The sequence below is a fragment of the Ovis aries genome, chromosome 18 (genome assembly GCF_016772045.2).
Source record: "Ovis aries strain OAR_USU_Benz2616 breed Rambouillet chromosome 18, ARS-UI_Ramb_v3.0, whole genome shotgun sequence".
Lineage (NCBI taxonomy): Eukaryota > Metazoa > Chordata > Mammalia > Artiodactyla > Bovidae > Ovis > Ovis aries.
The window spans coordinates 39,416,497-39,443,827 of NC_056071.1; the positions used below are offsets into that span (position 1 = coordinate 39,416,497).

At 39.7% G+C, this 27,331-nt stretch overlaps 2 protein-coding genes across 6 annotated transcripts in view; one reads left to right on the forward strand and one right to left on the reverse strand.

The window, feature by feature from the left end:
* The window catches only part of STRN3 (striatin 3), a 105,146-nt gene extending 89,145 nt beyond the window's left edge, over window positions 1-16,001 (reverse strand). For all 4 annotated transcript variants that reach the window (XM_027957229.3, XM_027957227.3, XM_027957228.3 and 1 more), the window contains exon 1: window positions 15,403-16,001. In XM_027957229.3, the coding sequence (XP_027813030.1) occupies window positions 15,403-15,684 (282 nt within the window). In that variant the 5' untranslated portion in view covers window positions 15,685-16,001. The remainder of the gene's footprint in view (window positions 1-15,402) is intronic.
* AP4S1 (adaptor related protein complex 4 subunit sigma 1) overlaps window positions 15,142-27,331 on the forward strand; it is a 49,742-nt gene continuing 37,552 nt past the window's right edge. Inside the window, exon 1 of one of the 2 annotated variants that reach the window (XM_004017877.6) lies at window positions 15,142-15,276. The gene's annotated coding sequence lies outside the window, so the exon portion shown is untranslated. The remainder of the gene's footprint in view (window positions 15,277-27,331) is intronic. The other variant, XM_042235298.2, reaches the window with a different exon arrangement.

Consider the following 27,331-nt stretch of genomic DNA (forward strand, 5'->3'; position numbering starts at 1 on the left):
GCTCCATCCCTGGTCAGGAAACTAGATCCCATGTGATGCAAATTAGAGTTCACATGCTGCAACTGAAGAGTCCAAGTGCCCCAACTGAAAGATGGCTCACGCCACAGCGGAGAGCGGGGATTCTGCACGCCACAACCAAGACCTGGAGCAACCAAGTAAATGAATGCTTTCAGAGAAAAAACCAAGCAAACGAAAAACCAGAATCTGAGCAGCATCAGACTCTTCAAAAGCTATACTGAAAATTCAAAGACGAGAGAAATGTCTTCGAAATGTTGATGGAAACTTATTTCCAGTCAAACTACCAATCAAAATAAAACAGATTTTTTTTTCTTTAAAAAGACACAAGTCCCTAAAATTTACCTCCTGTGCACCTTTTCTCAAGAAACAACCAGATAACATATTTCAGCCAAATAAAGACTAAATAAGCCAAACAGGAGGCAGAAAGGGAACCAATATAAACAGGCGGGGGGAGGGGTGGGAAGGGTGGTGGTGGTGCAGGGGATCCCCTTTATGAAGAGGGCAGAAGTTTCAGAATAGTAACTGTACACAAAAGTCTAGATCAGAGCAAGGAGAATGACAGTTCTGAAGTAAGTTCTCCCCGCTCCAATTCCTCCACAAGAAAGAGGCAGAACTAACAGACAATGTGATGTGCTGGAGTCTGAAAACCCTGACAGATTAGTAAAAGCTTTCAGAAAAACAGCAATAGGTACACAGGAAACTAAGCAAATTTTAAAAAAGCGGGGGACGGGGCAAGTAACTCCAAGAAAAACAAAAACTTTACAGAAAAGAAACAGGACTCATAGTACACTTTCTGTCCCACAAATTATACATAAATTATTAGACTTGACTCATTATTTGTATGGTCATAGTAACATAAAAGTTAATGATTTACCTAACTTTATTACCTATACTGAAATACAGTAAAAGGAGACGTGGGAAGTGTGATAAACTCTCATAGCATATACAGGGTTAGGTCCTTTATCCATGGACTCTGGCATCCACTGGGGGTCTTGGAATATACCTTTTGCTGATAAAAGGGGACTACCGAAGAGAAAAAGTTCTGAAAAGATATACACCCCAAAGCAGTGTTGTTCCTAGAAAACTAAGATTATCAAAAGAATCACTATATTTGACATTTCTGTAGCCTTACTTTCATATATTACTTTAACAATAACTAAGAGTCGGATACGACTGAGCAACTTCCCTTTCACTTTTCACTTTCATGCATTGGAGAAGGAAGTGTCAACCCATTCCAGTGTTCTTGCCTGGAGAATCCGAGGGACAGGGGAGCCTGGTGGGCTGCTGTCTATAGGGTCACACAGAGTTGGACACAACTGAAGTGACTTAGCAGTAGCAGCAAGAATTAAAAACTAATGTAAAAAATTTACAAAATAAATAAAAGCAACTGAGTCCAACCACACAACAAAAATTCAAAACATCATAAAATAAGATCTTCATGAATAAACAATGGTATTTGTTAAGCTTTTAAAGAAATCAATCAAAAAAGAAAATGGGGAAAAGATAACTCATTATAAGTACAAAGTTCAACTTGCTGTTTGATGATAAAGTATCCTTCAACAGTGTCTGTGTCTCCCTCTCTTCCTCTCTTTATACATATGCATAAAGAAACAATTCATTTCTGAAATATTTGTTTCAATAAAAGAAAATACCTATCTTACAATGTTTGCTGGGCCTTTTTTTAAATAAGGAAAACAGAAAAGTTGCCAGTAATCCTACGACCCAAAGATCACAAAGTTTATTTTAAAACATTTGTAGTGCGTTGTTCAATATATTTTTTAACATAGCTGATTTCACACGTAACATGGATCTCTGCTTTTCAGCTTATCATAAGCACTGTCTAGTCATTAAACATTCTTCATAAAAATCATTCACTATTTTTGACAGAAAATAGTAATCCCCACTCCCATGCATTAATCCCAAGCACAGATTCATTTTAACTGAAACTGTGATCTCTTACACTCTATTTCCCACAAGGGGGAGACAGAACTTTTTAAAAAATATCTTATAATAAAAAACAGTTTGGTTTCATTCCAATATCAAATGAGGAGATAAGAGAAGAGTAGTCATTTACTACTGGTGTTATCTCTATCTGGTGGGCTTTTTCCCCTATTATGTACTACAAAAATTACAATTCAGTTTCTCATATCTAAGAACTTAAGTGGAATGTCCTCAGCAACTTCACTCATTTAACAAAGATTTAGCAAACACCTATTATGAGACTTTCCTGGTGACTCAGTGGTAAAGAATCCCTCTGCAATGCAGAAGACACAGGTTCAGTCCCTGGGTCTGGAAGATCCCCTGGAGAAGGAAATGGCAACCCCCTTGGATCCAGTATTCTTGCCTGGGAAATCCCATGAACAGAGCAGCCTGATGGGGTATAGTCCATGGTGTTGCAACAGTTAGACACAACTTAGCAACGAAACCACAACGACTATCACCATTATGTGCCAGACCCTTTACTGTCACATTAGGTATACATGAGTTTTCTAAAAAAACATAGAGCCCTCCTTTCAAAAAGTTTACAATCAATCTTAAAGAGGGAGGGGAGTATTTTTAGAATTACAAGTTACAGTAAATATTAAGAGCAAAATGACCAGGGTATACGCTGATATATGCAAAGTATAAAGATGTGTAATTAAATACATTTTAGAATCAACTACACCCCACCCTCTCTTTTTTAATATAAGCTTATGAAAGTCTGGTCTACTTTTTAAAACTCTGGGGAAAAAACCAACAAAGGTTAATTTAGGCCACTCTGAAATAGTTTTATTGTCTGAGACAACTGTTGGTGGCATATTATCACACCCATCCATTGTTTCTCTATCACTGTGTTTATTCCTCTTCTCATCCACCCACCCCCTTTTTCCCTATTTCATTTTTCTGTCTTTCTCACTCCTTACTTCCTCAGGACTTCAGTAACAGACTTACAGCTTAAATAGAACTGCTTAATTAATGGCTTTCAAAGCTAAAACATTTGTGATTCCTAACTTAAAATTCAGACTAAATGCAAGCCATGAAACAACAAAGCATCATATAAAATTTAGTTCAAATATTACAAAACAAAAAAGCAATATAATAGAGTTTATTTTGAGGCAGAAGGCTGGTTGCTCACACATTTAAGAACACAGTGCAGGGACTTCCCTGGTGGCCTGGGGGATGGGGCTCAATCCTTAGATTCCACACGACGCAGCTAAGACCCAGCATAGACAAATAAATAAATGAATACTAAAAAAAAAAAAAAAAACACACAACAACAACCAGATACAAATGTTTCCTGAAACTTCAACACAACCATTCAACAATAGTGGGGTAGTTAAATCAACTATGGCATGTATAAGAAACAGACTACTATGCAACTGCTATTAAAACAAACAAACCAAAAAATTGCGAATGTTCTCCACTAACAGAATTCAAATTCCAGGAAACGTTAAATGAAAATGCAAAGGGAAAAAGAGGTATATAGTTTATGAACTGTCGTATCAGAAAGAGAAGAAAATCAGTATACCTATTTGTTTACATCTATCTGACACAGAAACTGGAAGCAGGACTTCCCCGGCGGGCTAGTGGTTAAGAATTCACCTGCCAATGCAGGAGACATGAGTTCGATTCCTGATCTAGGAAGACTCCACATGCTGTGGAGCAACTAAACCTTTCCAACACAACGACTGAGTCCATCCACAAGCTGCAACTACTGAGACCAGGAGCAGCAGCTGCTGAAGCCCACACGCCTAGAAGCCGTGCTCTGCGACAAGAGAAGCCACTGCAGTGAGACGTGTGCGTGCCGCATTGAAGGGTAGCCCCCACTCACCACAACCAGAGAAAGCCCTCACAGCAACAAAGACCCAGCACAGCCAAAAGCAAGTAAATAAATAGAAGTGTTTTTTTTTTTTTTTAAAGAAAAAATAACTATCATGTGAAATGAATCGCCAGTCTATGTCTGACGCAGGATGCAGCATGCTTGGGGCTGGTGCATGGGGATGACCCAGAGAGATGTTTTGGGGAGGGAGGTGGGAGGGGGGTTCATGTTTGGGAATGCATGTAAGAATTAAAGATTTTAAAATTAAAAAAATAATAAGAAGAAGAAAAAATACACTGGAAGGATACATCTATTACTAATGAAAGTGGTTACTAATACAGAACTAAGGGTGGACGGGCTCATGGTACGCACCAGATTTAATTCAGAACCATGTATTAACTTGGAGAAGGCAATGGCACCCCACTCCAGTACTCTTGCCTGGAAAATCCCATGGACGGAGGAGCCTGGTGGGCTGCAGCCCATGGGGTTGCTAAGAGTCGGACACAACTGAGCAACTTCACTTTCACTTTTCACTTTCATGCATTGAAGAAGGAAATGGCAACCCACTCCAGTGTTCTTGCCTGGAGAATCCCAGGGACAGGGGAGCCTGGTGGGCTGCTGTCTGTGGGGTCGCACAGGGTCAGACACAACTGAAGCGACTTACCAGCAGTAGCATGTATTAACTATTCAAAAAATAGAGAGTCTGAAATGTTTTAAAAACTTTTACAAAGTCTATCTAAAGATGATCCAAAATATCACTACGCCATTTATAATTGCTCAGTTACATACAGCCTTTTAAATCTTGTGACACTGAGCCTATTCATTTAGTCATTTGTTTACAATTCTTTACTACTGAGGTAGTCCCAGAATTACCTTAAGATGGCAAACATATTGGTCAAAAGCAACTCAGCAGCACCTGGATTCATTACCTGTTTATTGTTTTATGTTGAACAAGTCATTTAAACTCTTGCCCATTTTTCCTTCTAAAACAGAAATACTTGTTACCTATGATTTAGGGAGGGCGTCAAAATTAGAATGATTCCCAATGTACAGAAAACACTCTTTAAATGTTAACAGGTGTGGGACTTCCTGGTGGTCCTGTGGCTAAGACTCCCTCCTCCCAATGCAGAGAGCCCAAGTTCTATCTCTGTCAGGGAAGTAGACCCCACATGCTGCAACTAAGAGCTTGCACCCCACAACCCACAACTAAGACTTGGTGCAGCCAAGTAAATAATTAAAAAAACACTAACAGGTGTTATTCTTAAACAGTTTTTTTTAATGGACACATACTGCTTTCATCTATGTAATCAAACACCAGAGTGTTTCAAATGAATCCAACGAAAATTTGCAGCATACTCAAAATCCAGGAAGTTCTTATCAACAAGTAGTTTCAAAGTACTGGAAAGCAGGAAGTGAAAACAAAAAAAAAAAAAAAAGAAAAGAAAAGCACAACAATGTAAACATACACAGTGCAAGCCACTGTGAGCGCAGAGAAGGGGTGATACACTGCTCGCTTAGCCTATCAGTAGAACCAATGACAATCTTACAGGTAAAGTGTTTAGAGAACCGGATTCTACCAAAATCCTTAAGTGACTTTTATCATGCCGGTTCCCAGATCTGGCTGAGTATCAGAATCACCAGCTATACATTTTAAAAACACAGATTCCAACTCCAGACTACTGAATCACAGTGACCAGCGAACAACTGTGAGAATCTGTATCATGATTATTATAACTAGGTATTGGAAACACCACAGATCTTACTTACAATTAGAGACTACTATTTTATCTTCAGATAAAATAAATTTAATCATTGCCTTTGGTAGCTTCACTGGAAGGACAAGTAAAGGGAAGGGGATATTATAATTACTTGTTCCTTTAAATTATGTCATTAAAGCACCTTTTAAGATAAATAAGTGTTATAAGTAATGACTGCCACTTACTGAACAATTACTCATAAATGACTGGAAACAATGCCCAAGACCATTCCATCCCATGAATGTCAAGAGGAGGAGATACAGACAATTCAATTTTCAAAACGGCAAAAGCTCTAAACGGATACTTCACCAAAGATGACACACAGATGGTACATTAGGTGCTTAACACCATATGTCATTAGGGGAATTTCAAATTAAAACAAGGTTATCACTACACACCTAGTAGAATAGCTAAAATTCAAAACACTGACATCAAATGCTGACGAAATATGGAGCAACAAAAACTGTTCCTCAGTGATGGCGGATATACAAAACAGGCACAGCCACTCTGGAAAACTGGCAGTTTCTTAAAAAACTAAACATACTCTTACCATACACTGGAGCAATTAAGCTCCTTGCTATATAGAGTAAATGTCGATGTGCAATTACTCATAATTGCCAAAATGTGGAAGCAACAAAGATGTCTTTCAATAAGGTGAGGAGACAATAATCTGTGGTACAAATGTACAATGAAATATTAATTCAGGACTAAAAAGATCAGGCCACAAAAACAGTTAAGGAGGAACCTTAAATGCACACCACCAAGTCAAAGAAGTCCATGTGAAAAAACTACATACTGCATGATTCTGATTATGTGATCTTCTGGAAAAAGCAAAACTATGGAAGACAGTTAAAAAGAGCACTAGTTGTGTTTTCCTGGCAGTTCAGCGGTTGACACTCCACACTTCTACTGCAGGGGGCACAGGTTCAATCCCTGGTTGGGGAACTGGGAGTTCCAAGTTGCAAGTGTGGTTTGGGTTGGTGCAACCAAAACCAAACAACACCACAACAACAAAACGAGCCGCATTTGTCACGCATTTGGGTTAGGGAGGAAGGAATAGGTGGCACAGGGGATTTTCAGGGCAGTGAAAAATCACTGGTTACCATAAAAATGGATGCATGTGATTATGTATTTGTCAAATCCCAAAGAACACACAGGACAGAAAGTGAACCCTAATGTAAACTATGGACTTTAGTTGATAATGTTGGGTTCATCAATTTTAACACGTACCACACCAGTAGAGCTCCTAATGTTAGGGGAGGTTTTGATGGGCAAGGTGTTATATGGAAACTGTCAGGTCAGTTCAGTTGCTCAGTCGCGTTCGACTCTTTGCGACCCCATGAATTGCAGCACGCCAGGCCTCCCTGTCCATCACCAGCTCCCGGAGTTCACCCAAACTCATGTCCATCGAATCAGTGATGCCATCCAGCCATCTCATCCTCTGTCATCTCCTTCTCCTCCTTTCCATATATGGAAACGGTACTTTCAGCTAGATTTTGCTATAAAGCCAAAATTGCCCTAAAAACTAAAGTCTAACCAAAAAACAACAACAAAAAAAGTCTAAACAACTAAAAAACAAAATTGATCTAAAAACTAAACTCTGAGAAAGAAAACACAACTTGCACAAAAAAAATTAAATGGCATTTTTTTAAAAATGCTTTTTTAATAAGAAAAATATATTTCAAAGTTGAAAAAAAGTAACAGAGGCCTGGAATCCTCGTGCGTTGCTGGTGGGAAAGTAAAATGAGGCAGTCACACTGGAAAACATTTTGACAGGTTCCTCAAAGAAGTTGAACATGACCTAGCAATTCCATTCCTAGGTATATAATAGGAGGACTGAAAACATACATTCACACAAAAACTTGTGCATATATGTTAGCAAAAAGTGTAACAGAAACACTCAAATATCCACCAGCTGACAGACAAAATGTCATATACCCATACAACAGAATGTTATTCAGCCATAATGAGAAATACTGTAATCTGCTACACATAGTTGAACCTTGAAAACATTTCCTTAAGTGAAAGAATCTGTTCACAAGCTATATATTGTGATTCCTTTTATATACAATGTCCAGAATAGGCAAATCCTTGAGATATAAAAATCACTCTTATAGAGACAGAAATTAGTGATTGCCACCGGAAACGGGGAATTGGGACTAATTGCTAATAGGGACTAACTGCTGAACTGGGTGCATTTGCACGTGATAAAAATGTTTTGAGATTAGAGTGATGATGAGGACACAACATAGTCATACACTAAAAACCACAGAAATGTCGTCAATCTTCTGTATCCACAGGTTCTGCATCCATAGTAGAGTCAACCAACTGTGCATGGAATATAGTCAGAAAAAAAAACTTCAGAAAGTTCCAAAAATCAAAGCTTAAATTTGCAACTGCAGGCAGCTATTTACACTGTATTTACAACTACTTACATTGTACTAGGTATTATAAGTAATTTAGAAGTAATTTAAAGTATAGGAAGAATACGCAAATACACTATTTTTTATAAAGGACTTCAGAATCCATAGATAGAGGGGCAAGGTGGGTGTGGGAGTCCTGGAACCAATCACTTCACAGATACTGAGGGACAAGTATGAATTATATCGCAATTTCATTAAGAACTTAGGGTGGCCCTAAAGGATGAATGTTCCCAAGTTACTTAACATCAAGAGCTAACATCAGGAAAGATGTTTTGTGCTTTTCTGACAGAAGACCTCATCACCACCTGTGAAGTATTCTCATCCTCCAACACCACCCCAAAGAAGAAAATAAGCCAGTTTGGATCAAGTCCCTATATCCAACTAACTAAATTACAGGGGAAAACAAACAGGACAATGGAATGTGTTAAACTGTATTAGGGAAGCATGCAGCAAAACAAGACTCTGGGAATCTTTACAGGACCAAAGACTGATTTTTTCAACAGAAAGTAGCAAGGAAAAGGAAGAAAGATGGAGGGGGTGGTTCCAATCACAATGTGTTATTTGGATCCTGATTCAAACAAACTGTTCAAAGATAAGTGTGAAAACTAGTATTCAAACAGCAGGTATTTTATAATATTAAGAAATTACTGATTTTTCTTAATAATTTGGCAATGCAACTACAATTCTCTTTTAAAATCTTTATCTTTTAGATATATACTGAAATATGCATGGATGAAACTGCATGTTTCTGGGACTTGCTTTGAAATAATTTGGGATAGGGTAGTGGACAGAAGTATAAGTAAAATAAGACTAGTCATGAGTTGTTACTGAGTGATGAGTGACAAGTTTATGGGTGGTTCTTGGTATTTATTTTTCACTGTGCTGGGTCTTCACTGCTTTGCTCTGGCTTTCTCTAGTGGTGAACGGGGGCACGTCTTCGTTGTAGAGCTTCTGGGCTTCTCATTGTGGTGGTTTCTCTTGTTCCAGAGCACGGGCTCTAGGAGCGAAGGCTTCAGCAGTTGTGGTGCCACAGGCTCAACTGCTCTGCAGCACGGCTGAATCTTCCCAGACCAGGGATTGAACCCAGGTTCGCTGCATTGGTAGGCAGAGTCTTATCCACTGCACCACTAGGGAAGTCCTGATAACTATGTTATTTGTGAATTTGTTTAAAACTCTCCATCATCTTTAAAAATTAAAGCAAGAGTACATGTAATACAATCATACTTACAATATAAAGGATGAACTCTTAAGAGAGGAGCATATATGGAGGAAAAGTGCTAGATTTCTCAAGAGAAATCATGCAGGAGGAACACTCTGAACTAAAACAATGGTAGTAAAGGAATTATAAGCACGGATTAAATCAGGGTTATTTCCTCAGGTCAGTAGCTAGGCTTCAAAGATATTAAAAGCCAAAAAAATTTTTTTAACTAGAAAAAGCTCCAAAGCTTTCAGTCTATATGCAAAGGAGACTATTTCCAAAAAATTAACAGTCACTAGATTAAAATACATGTATTAGGCTATTGAGACTATCTATATTAGAAAGTCCCTTGAATCACTATAGTAAAGTTCACACGTCCAGTGAAGATCTTTCCTGCTTCAGAACTTCTTCTAATGCTGTTGTTTTCCTCTGAAATACCTATAGTTAGGTACTCATACTTGAGATCTAAAAGTGTCCATATCCCCATAAAGGCTTCACAAAAATTAAATGGGTTATGGCTACATCATACTAAATGCTGGGCTGGATGACTCACAAGCTGGAATCAAGATTGCTGGGAGAAATATCAACAATGACAGATATGCAGATGATATCACTTTAATGGCAGAAAGTGAGGAACTAGAGAATCTCTTGATGAAAGTGAAAGAGGAAAGTGAAAAAGTTGACTTAAAACTCAACGTTCAAAAAATGAAGATCATGGTATCTGGTCGTATCATTTTATGGCAAATAGATGGGGGAAAAGTGCAAACAGTGACAAATTTCATATTACTGGGCTCCAAAATCAACGTGGACGATTACTGCAGCGACAAAATTAAAAGACACTTGCTCCTTGGAAGAAAACCTATGACAAACCTAGACTGTGTATTAAAAAGCAGAGATCACTATGCCAACAAAGGACCATATAGTGAAAGCTATGGTTTTTCCAGAAGTCATGTATGGATGTGAGAGCTGGACCATAAAGAAGGCTGAGCACTGAAGAATTAATGCTTTCCAACTGTGGTGCCACAGAAAACTTGGGAATCCCTTGGACAGCAAGGAGATCAAACCAGTCAATCCTAAAGGAAATCAACCCTGAATATTCACTGTAAGCACTAATGCTGAAGCTCCGATACTTTGGCCACCTGATACAAACAGCTGACTCACTGGAAAAACCCGGATACTGGGAAAGACTGAGGGCAAGAGAAGCGGGTAACAGAGGATGACACAGCTGGATGGCATCACTGACTCAATGGACATGAGTTTGAGCAAACCTTGGGAGATAGTGAAGGACACGGAAGCCTGGCGTGCTGCAGTTCATGGGGTTGCAAAGAGTCGGACACAACTTAGTGACTGAACAACAAACAACAACCTATGTATTAACTTAAAATAATTCTTAGCATATAAAAACGGCTCAATAATTGCTTAGGGAAAGCTCACTATCTACAACAGTTTCCCATTCTATTTATTTTCTCAACATCCTGTAAATTTCTGATTTATCACATTTTATTATGTCTAGAGTACAATTTCCAACAGCAGCAAGTTCCTTGCTTCATACATCATTATATATCCAGTACACAGCACAAAGTAACACTCAAATATATTCAATGAATAGTCATACTGGAATCAATAAACCCAAAGACTCAACATTTTTAGAAGAACCTACTGATCTCTTTAGCATCTACCAATGGGAAGGATGATAACAAACATTAACAAAAACAGGGAATAAAGGAGAATGATCAAGTTAAGTGTGCCTTGGTGGGGGGAAAGAGGGAGACATCTGAGATGAAATAAATAATGGATGTATTGACTCTGAAGCAGAAAATTTACAAAGAAAGTTAGAAATATTTCTCAGATATCTGAAAGTCAAAGATACAGTAGTGCCTAACAACACGGCTTCCAGAGGCAGCCTGCCTAGGGTTAAATTCCAGCTCTGCTACTCTTAGACCACTTAACCTCTAGGCCCAATAGCCTAGCATCAAACTAAACAAAATAACAACAAGAGAAACCAACTGTTCCCAACTCATTGGGTTTTTAGGATTTAAGGACGAAATACTGAAGCACTGGAATAACACTTAGCAAAAACAAGCAAGCAAACAAACAAAAAACCCTCTGTGTATTTCAGAATTTACAGTAAAAAGAACCAGAAACCCAGGTAACAATAACTGAAACCAAAGTAGAAGAAACATATGAAGAAAGATGATAAGTAGATCAAAAGGAAAATAAGGGATTACAGAGAAGAGACCAAAGAAAAGATTTTGAGGAAGAACTCTCAACAGCAGAATGTGCTGGTTAAGTATTTACGATCTGTAAGAAGGCAGCAAGATTTGGCAATTTGAAGGTCAACCACCGACAGAAAAAAGGGTCCTATTAAAGCTCAGTGGGGAGTAATGAGACAATAGAGCAAAAAGATTATACAGGATTAAAAAGTAAATGGAGAGAAGAATTATGTATTAATGGTCCCCAGACTTTTTGTTTCCAAGACTTAAAAAACAGGGAGACTATGACATAAGATTATGGACTCTTAATTCTACCAAATAATTTTATTTTTAATGTGTCACCATCATTTGAAATAGAAAAACTGCATAACAGCAAGACTTTATGAAGGCTGAAACTCTCAATAAAAGTAGTACTTTAATGAAAAATCTTTTTTATAATTTCATAGTAGATTCACAAAAATTTTGTAATAAAAAAGGAACAGGATTTGCAAATCATTATTCTAGACTATCTGAAGGAAACTCTGACAATAATAGATTAGAAGAGAAACACTTACTGCCCCCAATTCAAAAGGAACAAATCAAGTTATGTCTGAGAGAAATACCTCCTATTAATTTAAGATCTTTAAATGGCAGTATCTGTCTAGTTATGACAAACCTGTATGCCAGCGTATGCAAACACAGACACTAAAGGTTTACATTTGCTGGAGAATTAGTAATGTTAGAATACAAACACCAGGACTATATTTTCTACCTATCACTTGTGTCATAACTAGACCTACCCATATCATGGGGGCTCAATAAAACTCTTTTGAAACAGACTGCAGTGGTGTGTATGTTGTTGTTTACTTGCTAAGTCACGTGTGACTCTTTGTAACCCCACAGACAGTTTTCCACTAGGCTCCTCTATCCATGGGATTTCCCAGGCAAGAATACTGGAGTAAGTTGCTATTTCCTTCTCCAGATGATCTTCCCCACCCAGGGATTGAACCCACATCTCTATAATAAATTGTAAGTCAGACTCTATTTCTACAAAATATACTAAGACAATAACAGCAGTTTCAAGAGTGGTGAGAAGACCACAGGCTTTGGATTCAGACGAACCCAGGTTCAAATCTGAGTTGCAATACTCATAGCTGGCAAACAGTTACTTACATTGTTGAAGTGTGTCTCCTTATCTGTAAAACAGGAATGATACTGACCTCATCACTTTAAAATACTGATGAAAGGGCAGTTCCATTCTATATAATGCGAACTGGCTAAATCCTAAAAACAGTCCTTTTTTTCCAAGTCCTAGGCCAATTCAATCCAAATCTCTGGAAGATGAAACAGAGGCCTGCATATTAAGGGGGTTGGGGCGGGAGGGATTTCCAGTGATTGTCAGTAGCACTCTCACTTAGAAATCACTGTCCTGGAGCCTTACTAACATAACAGAGCTTTTACCTGAGTCCCAGGTAAGGAACCCTCACAAAAATAAGAGTTTTAAGATATTCTTTGGTTTAGCTCCAATCTTCTAAGGAGCAGCTTCATCCAAAATTCCTTTTACAGAAAAGAGAACCATACTGCGAAGTTTTGGTTTAAAAACCTTTCCAAAGCCAGGAAAAATAAAATCCACGTTGAAATTTTACATCAAAAGGAGGTATACATTAGCCACTTTGTAGTCATTACTGAATAGTTTTAGTACTAAACACTTTAAGTAATGCATAGATGAACAGTATACTCAAGGCTGTATACCAAATGATATGCAAGTTATCTTACTTCTATGTTATCTTTCTTAAATTAAGCCTAAGTTTACAGTTTAAATCTATTCATGCTTCATGTAAACTCTCCCAATACATTTTCCATACATTTTAAAATGGACATCTCACAAGCATTCTTACTAAAGACTTTGGACATGTAAAACAAATTCAATATTCCAAATTAACTAAGTAGCCCAATAAAACATTATAGAGAAATATAAAGAAGAAAAACACACAATCATGAACATTTTGTTCCAAAAGAATCAGTGTGACATAATAAAAATTCCTAGGGGGAAAAAAATCAAGAGTCTAGACAAACACCGTATAACTTCTTCAAAGTAAGTAAACAAAAAGTTTAAAATGGCTATATCCGAACTAATGTGCCAACAGTAGATACACTGAAAGCAAGCAAGCAAAATGAATTTTCCTTAAAAGACTTCTGTTAAGAGGAGAATTAGAAGGCAAACCAAAAGCTAAGGTAAACAATGTAGACCTCAAGTTGCACAGATTTTTACTAATTCAGACACAAGTAAGACATTTTGTGAAGCTTACCAATGACTAATGTTTTCACTAACTTAGAAAGTGTTTAAATTAAAGCTTTTCCACAACAGTACAAAGGTTATAAATGCTGTATTAGGGACTGGTGAAGTATTATTTAGTGAGCCTAGGCTTCAATGCATTTGTAAATGCAGTTTTCAGAAATAAATGCCTTTTGCACATGGTGTTAATAGAAAGTTGTTCATCAACAGAATTGTTTGTCCCAGATATTTTAAAGCAGAGCACACAGAAAAGAAACAACACTTTTGATATATTTTTAAAAGCCCAATAGTGTATCAAAGCACTAAAACGCTGAATTGCCAACTTGATAAAGTGAATTCACTTTTTTGATAAAGTGTCAAAATATATGTCTTACTTTTAAAAAGTTTTGACTTTCCCCACTTTGTAGAGACAAAAAGTCGACTGGTTCAATATCAAACTGAAGATATATGTATTTGTTTCAGGACAACCCTTTTAAGCTAATCCAATCTTCTTTCAACGTTACATTTCCCTAATCATTCACCCCAGACATATATGACACGTATATCAGTGAACAATACCACATACACTCTAAATATACAGCAGTCTGAAGAACAGGTGCAGCACTATTTAGATGCCTGCTTTTTTCCTTCTAAGCCTAAATTTGCCTTGGAAAGTGATTTTAAAATAAACACAAACATCCGAAAGAGTTGAACAATCCTGTTAAAAAGATGTAGCTCTTCTGAAATCCAAGACATAAGCCCTTAAACTACCAACATCTTCCAAAAGTTAGGTGAACCAATATCTCAAAAGTTTCACCTTAAGACCGAGTCCGGCTCAATTATGAAGGCTCCTAAGGATATTTAACTCTGCTGCCCCTGTGCGAGCTGGTAACATGAAACAAATACGTTTTACTCCAAGCTAACATTAAATCTTTTCTCAATCGTTTCCTGAGGACGGCACAGATAGTCTGGTTTGGCGTTTTGTGTGTAAAGATGGGAATGGAGGAGAGGAAGGCCTGGTGAAGGGTACTCTAAAAGAAAAAGTCGGTACAGAGCAGCGTTGATGAGTCAGTCACTAAGGACGAACTCAAAGGGAATCGAAGTGAATAAGGCAGCATCCCAGGTAAAAAGGTACTTAAAAGTTGGCGGTAGGAAATGAAAACTTCACAGGTCAGCCGCAAGCCATTGTGCGCGGCAGCAGCCCTGGAAAGAAGCGTGGCTGTCAAAGAGTAAGGGCTCCCAACTCCGGGGGAGGGGGGCAGTCACGCCAAATCGGAAACAGGGGGGTGATCCGGGAAAAGGTGGTAAAATCCCCAACCCAGTCCCTCTCCTCGGGTTCTCCATCTTAAGAGGCAGAAACAGGAGCCAGCGCAGTGCCCGACAGCCCCACGCCGGATTCTCCCACAGAGAGGAACTCGGCCCCAAACCCCGGAGGCCCGCGCAGAACGCCTCCGGAGGAGCCCCCGCAGACGCCATACTAAAAGCCAAAATGGCTGCCCCAAGGAAGCCCGCACCGCGCAGCCAGTGAGGTCTGGGTAACAAGCTTCTGCGGGAAAGGGGGAGGGGGGTTCTAGAAGAGCCGTCTCCAGGACTATCGCCCCCCGAGCTGCACAGGTAGGTTCCTCTCGGTCTCCCAAGGCCTCGAGTTCCGAATGAGGGGAGTCCCGGCCCCACCCCCCCCACCCCCGGCCGGGAACCCAGCCGCCGCAGCCGTCCCGCATACCGACCCCAGCGAGGTACCTGTAGTTCGGCCCGCTCCACCTCCCAGTGCGCCCGCTCCATCTCGAACCGAGCCCACTCGTGCTGGATGTAGTGCAGGATCCCTGGGATAGTGTACTGCTGCGGCCGGGACAGCTCGGGGCCTGCCGTGGGACCCGCTCCCTCGGCGGCCGGAGGACCCCCGCCGCCCGCCGCTCCATTCCCCCCTGGCGAAAGGCTCATGTTCCCCCCGGGTCCTTGCTGCTGCCGTGGAGGGGACGCCATCGCCGGGCCGCCACCACCGCCTCCGGCGAGCTCGTCCATTGTGTGTGGGGCCCCGGCCGGGGCGCAGGGCGAGACGCCGACGGCTGGGGGAAGGGCCGGAGAGGGTGGCCCCGCGCTAGCGGCGGGGCGGAGGCCGGCAGAGAGAGGGGCAGGGAGGGGGTCGTTGCTGTATGCCTGCCGTGGGTCAGAGCAGGGAGCTGCCGGCCGCCGCCATTACAGTCCCTCCTCCATCTGCCCGTCTCACTCACTCACTTTAGGGGAAGGGGGGGCCGCGGCGGGAGTGGGAAGCGGGGGCAGGGTTGGGAAGGGGATAGACGTAGGGCCGCCGCTCCCGCGCAGCATGCTGGGTAGAGAACGCCGATGCCGCCGCTCGCCTACTAGCCAAATAGAGTCCGGCCTCACCCTACGCAGGCGTACTGAGGACGCAGTCGGCCTGCCGTTAGAGGCGGAGAAAGAGCTCGGCCCCGCCCCTAGGCCAGCCCCCAGGCTCGCTGGAGGTGTCTGGTGGCCGGGACCGGATTGTGGGTCACCGTCTCCGACATTTGGGAGGGAGTCGGTTTCTGCCTTTTCAGGAGTGGGTTTCCCTCGCTCAGCCAATCCACTCAGCGCCATTTCCCACTCAAGAGTCTCAGAGGCGCTTCTGCCTTCGGAGTTGGGTTTTAACCTGAGTGGTCCCTCTAGCCGGCCGCAGCCGGTCCCGGATTCCTGACGTTTCTTTTGCATTCCTTGCGTGTTTCTGGCAGTCCCAGAGGATCGGGCCTCTTTCTCTGCTTGTCACCCGCTCTTTCTCTGGTTTCCTAGCACCAGTCAGTTCCCGGGGCTTTGGGGACGTTCTCTTTTGACAAATAGCCCAGATCCTCTAGGAAGTGAAGACTGATTCCCTGTCTCCGGGCTCTGGTTCCAAAGTCTGTGCTCCCCCCAGTCGCAAGTTGCAACCTGTACCACTTTGCCTCACTGTTTTCCAGTTCTGGGGTGGGCTGTGTTTGGGGCGTTTGAGAGAGGAGCAGGAGCGATTGTTTTCATTTTTCTCTTGGGAGAAGGGAAGGTGAAAAACTTTAGATCTTGATAGTGGATAGAGGGAGAAAGAAAACTTAAAGGAGGCTGATTAACAGACGTTTTAGAAGTGAATGGGGCTCACAAATATTGTCATTCATAGCAGAATCTTTTTATTTATTTATTTCAATTGGAGGCTAATTACTTTACAGTATTGTAGTGGTTTTGCCATACATTGACATGAGTCAGCCATGGGTGTACATGTGTTCCCCATCCTGAGCCCCCCCTCCCCCACCTCCCTCCCCATCCCATCCCTCTGGGTCATCCCAGTGCTCCAGCCCGAAGCACCCTGTCTCATGCGTCAAACCTGGACTGGTGATCTGTTTCACATACGATAATATACATGTTTCAATGCTATTCTCTCAAATCATCCCACCCCCACGTTCTCCCACAGAGTCCAAAAGACTGTTCTATACATCTGTGTCTCTTTTGCTGTCTCGCATATAGGGTTGTCGTTTCCATCTTTCTAAATTCCATATATATGCGTTAGTATACTGTATGGGTGTTTTTCTTTCTGGCTTACTTCACTCTGTATAATAGGCTTCAGTTTCATCCACCTCATTAGAACTGATTCAAATGAATTCTTTTTAACGGCTGAGTAATACTCCATTGTGTATATGTACCACAGCTTTCTTATCCATTCATCTGCTGATGGACATCTAGGTTGCTTCCATGTCCTGGCTATTATAAACAGTTCATAGCAGAATCTTTTGATGGAAATAGAAAATAAGAGCATTGTGAAGACAAAATCCTAGATGAGTGGCCAAAAATGTTTTTCTTGGTTGTTTGTGTGAATATAATATACGCATAAAAAACAAGGTTAATTTTTTAAGTACCAGAGTACGTGTTTTTGTGTGCTTAGGTTGCCAGAAAACATTCTTAATGAACTAGTAAGCTTCTAAAAGTTAATGTAGCTAATAATCATTTGGTTAAAAAATAGGACAAAAATATTTAACAACCTAAGAGAAAAGATTCATTAATTACAGCTGTGCCAGGAAATCGCATATAAAATTCACTGCATTAATTTTTTTTTCTTCTCTACTACCAATAAAGATTTCACGACCATTTAGAGTGTAATTTCAGAGAGATAAAGTGATACATCTTGTTTTGTCATGTCTGCTTTACTGCTATTATTGTTTAATGGAAAGCAGATTGGACTTCTTACCCTTGCTGCCATATTTTATTTATATATGAAATAAGGTCTGAGATCACAGCATTAAGAACTATCTCTCCATTTTATAGAGAGACAGCCTGCTATTCAATCTAACATACAACCTGCTTATTCAATCTTGTTCTTTTTCAAGGGACCTCATAGCAGGTTAAAAGTTTACAAACACTATACTGCTTCAACACCTAGTATACACCAAAAGGAATTTGTGAGAGGATGTGGCTGACCTCTCTTACATTGGCATCAAAAGAAGAGGAATATACCCACTAACATTTCCTGATTGTACATCAAGCTCAAATAAAGACTGGGTTTATATTTTTCCTCCTCACCCACCTTCAAAACAACAAACTTTCTTCTATTACCCATCATGTTAAGTGGCACTGCATTCAAACCTGAGGCCTGGCAGTCATTCATTCTAGTACCTTCCAGTCCCTTTCTCAGTATTATCTTTTATCTATCCCATTATCTTCATACATGTCTTAGTTTAAACCTTTCCACCTCTACTCTTTACCCACTTTCTACTACCATTGATGTCTGAGTGATCTTCAAAAGGTAGGTCTGATCCTGTCATTCCCTGGTTACACTGTATTAATGATGACCAGATTTAGAATAAAGCCCAAATTTTAGCATAGCATATAAAAGTCCATCTTTTTGCCTAATCTACCATCACACCATCATGGTACCCCATTCTTCTCTCCAGCTAAACTGCACCATTTTGAGTTCAGAAAATGTATTATGCTGTTTCATTTCCAAGAATTTAATACATGCTATACCCAACTGGCTTTCCTTCCCATCTTCCTTCTAAACTCAAATATTTCCCCCTCCAAGAAGCTTATTATTTAGAGACCTTATCTTAGTAATAGTATCCCATGCTGAACTCCTAATACTCACTACATTTATTTATTTTACCTTTAAAAATTAATTTAAATTAATTGGAAGCTAATTACTTTACAGTATTGTGGTGGTTTTTGCTATACATTGACATGAATCAGCCATGGGTGTACATATGTCCCCCATCCTGAACATCCCTCCCATCTCCCTCTTCATCCCATTCCTCTGGGTTGTCCCAGTGCCCTGGCTTTGAGTGCCCTGTTTCATGCATGGAACTTGGACTGGTCATCTGTTTTACATATGATAACATACATGTTTCAATGCGATTCTCTCAAGTCAGCCCACCCTCGCCTCTCCCTCAGAGTCCAAAAGCCTGTCCTTTGTATCTGTGTCTCTTTTGCATATAGGGTCGTCATTACCATCTTTCTAAATTCCATATATATATGCATTAGTATACTGTATTGATGTTTTTCTTTTTTGCTTACTTCTCTGTGTATAATAGGCTCCGGTTTCATCCACCTGATTAGAACTGATTCAAATGCATTCTTTTAAATAGCTGAGTAATATTCCATTGTGTATATGTACCACAGCTTTCTTATCCATTCGTCTGCCGATGGACAGCTAAGTTGCTTCCATGTCCTAGCTATTGTGAACAGTGCTTTGATGAACCTTGGGGTACATGTATCTCTTTCAGTTCTGGTTTCCACAGTGTATATGCCCAGCAGTGGGATTATTGGGTCATATGGCAGTTCTATTTCCAGTTTTTTAAGGAATCTCCACACTGTTCTCCATAGCGGCTATACTAGTTCGCATTCCCACCAACAGTGTAAGAGGGTTCCCTTTTCTCCACACCCTCTCCAGCATTTATTTTTTGTAAACTTTTTGATAGCAGCCATTCTGACTGGCATGAGATGGTACCTCACTGTGGTTTTGATTTGCATTTCTCTGATAATGAGTGATGTTGAGCATCTTTTCACGTGTCAGCTATCTGTATGTCTTCTTTGGAGAAATGTCTGTTTAGTTCCTTGACCCATTTTTTGATTAGGTCGTTTATTTTTCTAATATTGAGTTGCATGAGCTGCTTGTATATTTTTGAGATTAATTCTTTGTCAGTTGCTTCATTTGCTATTATTTTCTCCCACTCTGAAGGCTGTCTTTTCACCTTGCTATGGTTTCCTTCGTAGTGCAAAAGCTTTTAAGTTTAATTAGGTCCCATTTGTTTATTTTTGCTTTTATTTCCATTACTCTGAGAGATGAGTCATAGAGGATCTTGCTGTGATTTATGTCACAGAGTGTTTTGCCTATGTTTTTCCTCTAGGAGTTTTATAGTTTCTGGCCTTGCATTTAAATTGTGAATCCATTTTGAGTTTATTTTTGCACATGGTGTTAGAAAGTGTTCTAGTTTTATTATTTTATAGATGGTTGACCAGTTTTCCCAGCACCACTTGTTAAACGGATCGTCTTTTCTCCATTTTATATTATTGCCTCTTTTGTCAAAGATAAGTTGTCCATAGGTGAGTGGATTTATCTCTGAGCTTTCTAGTTTATTCCACTGATCTATATTTCTGTTTTTGTGCCAGTACCATACTGTCTTGATGACTGTAGCTTTGTAGTATAGTCTGAAATCAGGCAGGTTGAGTTCTATTCTTCTTTCTCAAGATTGCTTTGGCTATTTGAGGTTTTTTTGTATTTCTATACAAATTGTGAAGGTATTTGTTCTAGTTTTGTGAAAAATACCATTGGTAGCTTGATAGGGATTGCATTAAATCTATAGATTGCTTTGGGTAGTATACTCATTTTCACTATATTGATTCTTCCATTCATGAACATGGTACATTTCTCCATGTATTTGTGTCCTCTTTGATTTCTTTCATCAGTGTTTTATAGTTTTCTATATATAGGTCTTTTGTTTCTTTAGGTAGATTTATTTCTAAGTATTGGAGAAGGCAGTGGCACCCCACTCCAGTACTCTTGCCTGGAAAATCCCATGGATGGAGGAGTCACTGAGAGTTGGACACGACTGAGTGACTTCACTTTCACTTTTCACTTTCATGCATTGGAGAAGGAAATGGCAACCCATTCCAGTGTTCTTGCCTGGAGAATCCCAGGGACGGCGGACCCTGGCGGGCTGCCGTCTATGGGGTCGCACAGAGTCGGACACGACTGAAGCGACTTAGCATCAGCAGCAGCATTCCTAAGTATTTTATTATTTTCATTGCAATGGTGAATGGGATTGTTTCCTTAATTTCTGTTTTCCCATTGTTAGTGTATAGGAATGCAAGAAATTTCTGTATTAATTTTATATCCTGCAACATTACCATATTCATTGACTATCTCTAGTAATTTTCTGGTGGTGTCTTTAGGGTTTTCTTTGTAGAGGATCATGTCATCTGCAAACAGTGAGAGTTTTACTTCTTCTTTTCCAATCTGGATTCCTTTTATTCTTTTTCTTCTCTGATTGCTGTGGCTAAACTTCCAAAACTATGTTGAATAGTAGTGGTGAGAGTGGGCACCCTTGTCTTGTTCCTGACTTTAGGGAAATGCTTTCAGTTTTTCACCATTGAGGATAATGTTTGCTGTGGGTTTATCACATATGGCTTTTATTATGTTGAGATATGTTCCTTCTATGCCTGCTTTCTGGGGAGTTTTTATCATAAATGGGTGTTGAATTTTGCCAAAGGCTTTCTCTGCATCTATTGAGATAATCATATGGTTTTTATCCTTCAATTTGTTAATGTACATTGTATTTAAGTTGTCTATATATGTATTCCTCAGTAACACTCATACTAAACACTGTGAAAGCAAGACCTGTGCATACCAGGTACTATAAATCTTTGCTTTTGTATTTTTTTTTTAAATTTCTGAATTGGCTGCTATTTTTCAGAAACTCTTGTTAGTCCTTGGTGATCCACTGAGAATCAGACAGACATAATCTCCGCCTTCACAGACTTTCCAGTCTAGTTTTAGGTAAATTACTTAGCACCAAGCTCTCTTGCTTTCTCAAACTCTTGTCCAGATCTGTCTTAAAACTGTCTCTTGTGCTCTCTATTTGAAGAATTCCAGTTGAACTTCTCTACATTCACTTTGTCTATGGTTTCATGAATGTCCAACAATGCAATCCTAAACCATATTCTTCCCAGATCATAGTCATTTATCTGCAGATTGTAACCTCCTGGAGGGGCAGGACCTATGCCTCTATGTCTCTGTTGTTGGAAATGGTACCCCCAGTACCTGGCACAGTGAAATCTCCAATAAATGTTTGAGGAATAACGTAAATTCAGACTGGACTTACCTAAATATTTTTTCTTCACCTCAATCATTTTTATCAGTTTTTGCTACCATTGTACCAATTGTCTCTTGAGGTTCAATGACCAGAACTGTCCTGAGTACTAGTAGTAAAGGCAACAAAATCATCTCCTCTTTGGGGAAAATATATTTTACACCATTGATATTGTGCTTTGTGTACATGACTCCTGTGGACACTCTACAGCAAGCTCCTAGAATCTTGACCTCTGTAGGTAATAAGCTTTCCCAAGCTCTCCTACAACTTACCTGACTGGAATGTCCTCCCTAAACTGTGGCTGAGTCATTTCCTGTCTTCAGTATCAACCTTTGAAACTTGCTGTTTGTTGTATCATTTCTTCAGTCTTGGTCATCTCTCCTCCACTCCCATTGATTCTCCCAGTTTCAGTATACAGCTGCTGATGTTCAAGAATGGCTGCCTATTTATGTCTTTAATCAGTTTTGAATTTTAAGGGTCTTTTTTCCCCATTAGCTAACCTTAGACACCTGTGTGCTTATTACATCTGACCCAAAAGAGACTTGTCATATTAATATTTCATGTGCATATATCAGCAAAAGTATGTTAAGGAATTCTGGCTTTTAAAAAAGTCAGAGTGGCTTACACTCAGATACCTTCTCCCTAATTACTGCAATACCTGATGTACAAAGTGTTTTGACCCTGACTTGGAGAACTGTATAACCTCCTGTAATTACTCACCTGAGCATCCAGTTTCATGCCTTGCTGACTATATACCTGACATCCCTCTAACAAAGAGCTCAGAGTGGTTCACAGTCTCTGGTCTAGTCATCTTTTTCCATCATCTGAAAAGATTGTGACAATATTTTTATCTCCATGAAGAGAGAAAGCGGAAATAAGAGTTCTGGGTCACTTCCACAGCTCTTGGTAGAATAGGAAGTGTTTCTACTCTTAGATCAGTGAGTGTACATGTTTATTTGAAAACAAAAATGAAGTTTTCTTTCACAATTCTGCTTCCTCCTGTCTTGTCAGTGGGTTCAGTATTTACTATCTCTGGCTCACAAATTATTTGCACTTTTGAAATCACTTTTAAGGTAGTTTGGGGGTGATTCAGTCACTTGGGAAAATTGTATAGCATTTACATTTATAAATATAGACAACAAACCAGTATTAGAGCCCAGAGAAAGATCTTTGAGAAAAAAATTGACATGTGTTCCAAAACCAAAGGAGCAAACTGTGAAATGCAGAAGTAACAGAAAAGAAGGCAGCTTTGACCTGCACCTCGGTTTAACCTGCATGATAAGATCAGATACCTACCTCTCATTAAAGCTGCTGCCTGTGGCTAGGAAAAGGGTAAAAATATATGCACAATACTTGAATTATTCAAATAGTGTATTGTGTGGAAAAGAAAAGGCAAAGCACCTTTGCAGATTATAGAAAGATAGGCACCAAAACCTTTAGGAAATTCAGCATGCTATATAAAATTCGAATCCAAGTTCATTCCTGAATTGTCTCCCGGGTAATATGAGTCAGAAGGCAGTAGGCTGTGATAATACTGTATAATAGCTAACTCATAGAGATGTCAAAACTGAAGGGAAAAAAAAAGGATTGCCAAGAACCCAGTTCCTCCTGAACGCTGGCTTAAAATGAACGACCAGGTCTGTAAACATGAGAACCAAATGACTGGAAAATGTGACAATGGGACATTGCCAAAACTTCAACAATCTTGGAAATGTGGTTTGTCTCCTGTGGTGGCAGCGGCGAGAATGTTCAGAAGAATGGTACCAGACATGGACACCTTGCCTGGGCAATCTCTGCTGAAGATAGTGTTTTCTTTGAAAAATATTTTAAATTTGGCAAACATTCACAGAAACTTTTTTCTTTATAACAACACATTTTTAAAGATGGTAACCTCTAGTTTTGTCTATTAATAGACCAACCTAAAGTACATGACAATTATCCTACAAAAAAAGATTCAAGAATTCCTTTGAGCATATTAAAATAACACCTATTCCTCCTTTTGTATTATAGCTTTCAATATAGTAATTGGATATTATAAATTGTATTGTGTGTAGACTTTTTTATTTAACTTTTTAATTTTGGGTTCAGTCATGCAAAAATAGAAAAACATCTGTTGAACTGCCATTTTCAACAATTATCAATATTTTGCCATTCTTATTTCACCTATTCCACTTTTTTTTTTTCTGAGTAGAAATTTTTTTGACTATCACAAAAGTTTAACAAAAAAGTTTACTGTGAAAATATACACTGCTTGATTTTTATGTGGTAGTAAAGCTAGCCCTTTAGAGATGGGACATGTGGAAGCAATTGATTTCTTTGATGCACACAACCTCTGTGTGTAATACAGTGTCATATGTGTGAATTGCACTCATTCCAAGGTTTCTAAAAATGATGAGACAAGTTTCTTATATTACTGCCATTCCACTGTTGTTCTGTCACCTGCCAATTGCCGTTTCGACACATGCGTATACTGCATGATTCATAAAGGAATCAAATCCCCAAAGACTTCTTGGACGTGTCCATCACCATTTAATTTCAGTGATAACTTCGTGTCCATAACTCTTTTTCAACTCAAGAGGGTGAGCCTTGCTTATGGTGTATACTCAGCAAGCTCAAAGGTACTCTGAAGCAGAATTCACGGCCTCTCTCACACTCCCTCCCATGCCCAGCCTTGGGAATGTTTTAAAGTAAATGCCAAGCATCATTTTATTTCATTGGCATATACTTCTCTCTATGTGTGTATTTTTAACACAGTAGGACCTTTTGTTTTTTTTCAACATGCCACAATACCGTTATCACATCGGTAAAATTAATGGTGATTCCATTATACAGTCTAGTCCCTAGTTCATAGTTTCCCCAATTATCTTAAAAAAAATTTTTTTTAAGTTGGTGATTTCAAACTAGGATCCAAACAAAACCTACATATTTCCTTTATTTGCTGTATGTTTAGGTGGTTTTTTTTTTTTTTTGGATTTGTCTTCCTCTCAGCCCCACATCATCATATCGTTTATTTGTTGAAGAGATGCGATTATTTATCCTGTAGAATTTCCCACATTTGGCTGATTGCATTTTTATTGTATTATTTAGCATATTCCTTTCTCCTCCATATTGTCTATAAGTTCCATATTGTCTGGAAGTTAGGTCTAGAGACTGGGTTTGGTTCAGGTTTTAATATTTGGGGATGAAAATACTTCTCCATTGGGGCTACAGTGTACTTTCTATTGCACCATAGCAGGCAGCACAGAATGCCCAGTTGTCTCAATTTTACTACTGTAATGTACTAAAGTTGATCAGCCTGATCTAGCTATTGTCAGTGTTAGCTGAGCTAGCTAACTGTCTTTTGAAACATATTATCATGTTCTACTCCAACGGTTTCTGCTCAGTGTGGTGTCTGTCTTTCTATAAAAGAGCTTCCACTGGATGTTGCTGAGCCTCCAGGATCCTGGATGGGACCTTTCCTTGAACTCATTGACAAAAGAGGGGCTTCGCTGGTGGCTCAGTGATAGACTGCCTGCAGTGCAGGAGATGTAGGTTTGATCCCTGGGTCGGGAAGATCCCCTGGGAAAGGGAATGTGGCCCACTTCAGTATTCTTGCCTGGGAAATCCCATAGAGAGAGGAGCCTGGTGGGCTACAGTCCATGGGGTTGCAAAGAGTTGGACTTGACTTAGCACTAAATCACCACCACCATCATTGGCAAAAGAGATCCTCCAAGTTCTCAGTGTGGTACTCAGATTCTCTCCTGGGGTTCCCACTTCAAGCAGGAGAGGGAAGGGGGTCACCCTTCCTTTCAATGATGACTTGGTACTGGGTTTCCTTGGCTATTTTGACTGTTGTTATTGTTTAGTTGCTAAGTTGTGTCTGACTCCTTTGCGACCCCATGGACTTGTAGCCCCACCAGGGTCCTCTGTCCAAGGAAAAAATGTCCAGGTTTGTCTGTCCAGGCAAAAATACTAGAGTGGCTTGCTGTTTCCTTGATCTTCCCCACCCAGGAATTGAAACCTCATCTCCTTCATTGGCAGATGGATTCTTTACCACTTAGCTACTTGGGAAGCCTCTTTTGACCCTTAACAAGACCACATTCTCAGACCTCCACTTCTGCCATTAAAACAGCTCAGCTGTGGTTTCCTCATTCTAGTGTTAAGAGTAGATAGTGTTCTAGAGCTCCAGGGGATGTTTTTCACTTAGTTTTTGGTAAAGATGTTACTGCACACTCTTTTCTTTCTTTGCATTCCTCTTGACTCTTAACTGTTTTCTGTGAGAAGATCCTAGGAACTTCCAAAACTGCTCTCCTGCTGTTTCCTCTCCCTCACTTCTCTGCACTCTTGGTGTTTCAAAGTTTAAGTTGCCTGCTAGTTGACCTACATTTATTTATCAGATTCCTGCTATTGAAATGGCTCATTTGACTTCTATTAAAATAACTGTGACTTTTTCTGGTCTTAGATGTGTGATATAAGCCGGTATAAATTTAAGTATGAATATCCACTGGAAACAGTTGGGAGGCTCTCATCTGACAGCTATAATCTCTTGTTTACATTTTTAGCCAGGAGCTGTACAATGTTGCTGTACTATGTTGTGAAATTCAGAAAAGCAGAAAGTGATGCTGGGTAAAGGGCCACCAAGCAGGCCACGTGAAAGGCTCTGTGTTTACCCTGACACCTGATCTGAACAAGAATGATACTAAATTGAAATACATGTCTGCAAACTTACCCTGGATGGCATTTGCCGGGTATGTTTTATTTATTGGAAGTAGAAAGGGAGATTAGCTGAACTTGCTAAGAGAGTAAGTCAGACAGAAGAACTTTGGAAGTTGAGGTCTAATCACAAATGTTAAACACAATTCCAAATGCAGCAGTAGGAGCTTTCCTGTCTTAAAGTTGCACATTATCTGATTGAGCCACTTCTCAGACTTCAGGCTCCATGTTGAGATCAACTAAGAGCAAATTGTTAGAATTACACTTTTTGTGATATGCTCTGGAGTCAAGATGAAAACTGCCAAAATATGCATATTAGCCAGTGAAAGCTTTTGAATAGACGATACAACTGGGTGGAACTTGATCTACAGTAGTGAATGGGGAGTGAAACTGTGTGCCCATGGTCACAATAATAGCTGTCACTGAATCACTGGAGTCTTGAGGCAAACCTGGAGAAAGAGCAGTGGACGAGAGCACAAATGCTGGAGCCCAGCTAACGTGATTGGGTCCTTCCTCAGCCATTCTACTTAGTGACCTTTGGCGAGTGACTGTTTTCATATCTGTGGAATGGAGATAAAAACATTCCCTAACTCATAAAGCTATTTTGCGAATTAAATGAGAATAGGTAAAGTATTCAAGATAGCAGTTGTCTGATTGGTAAA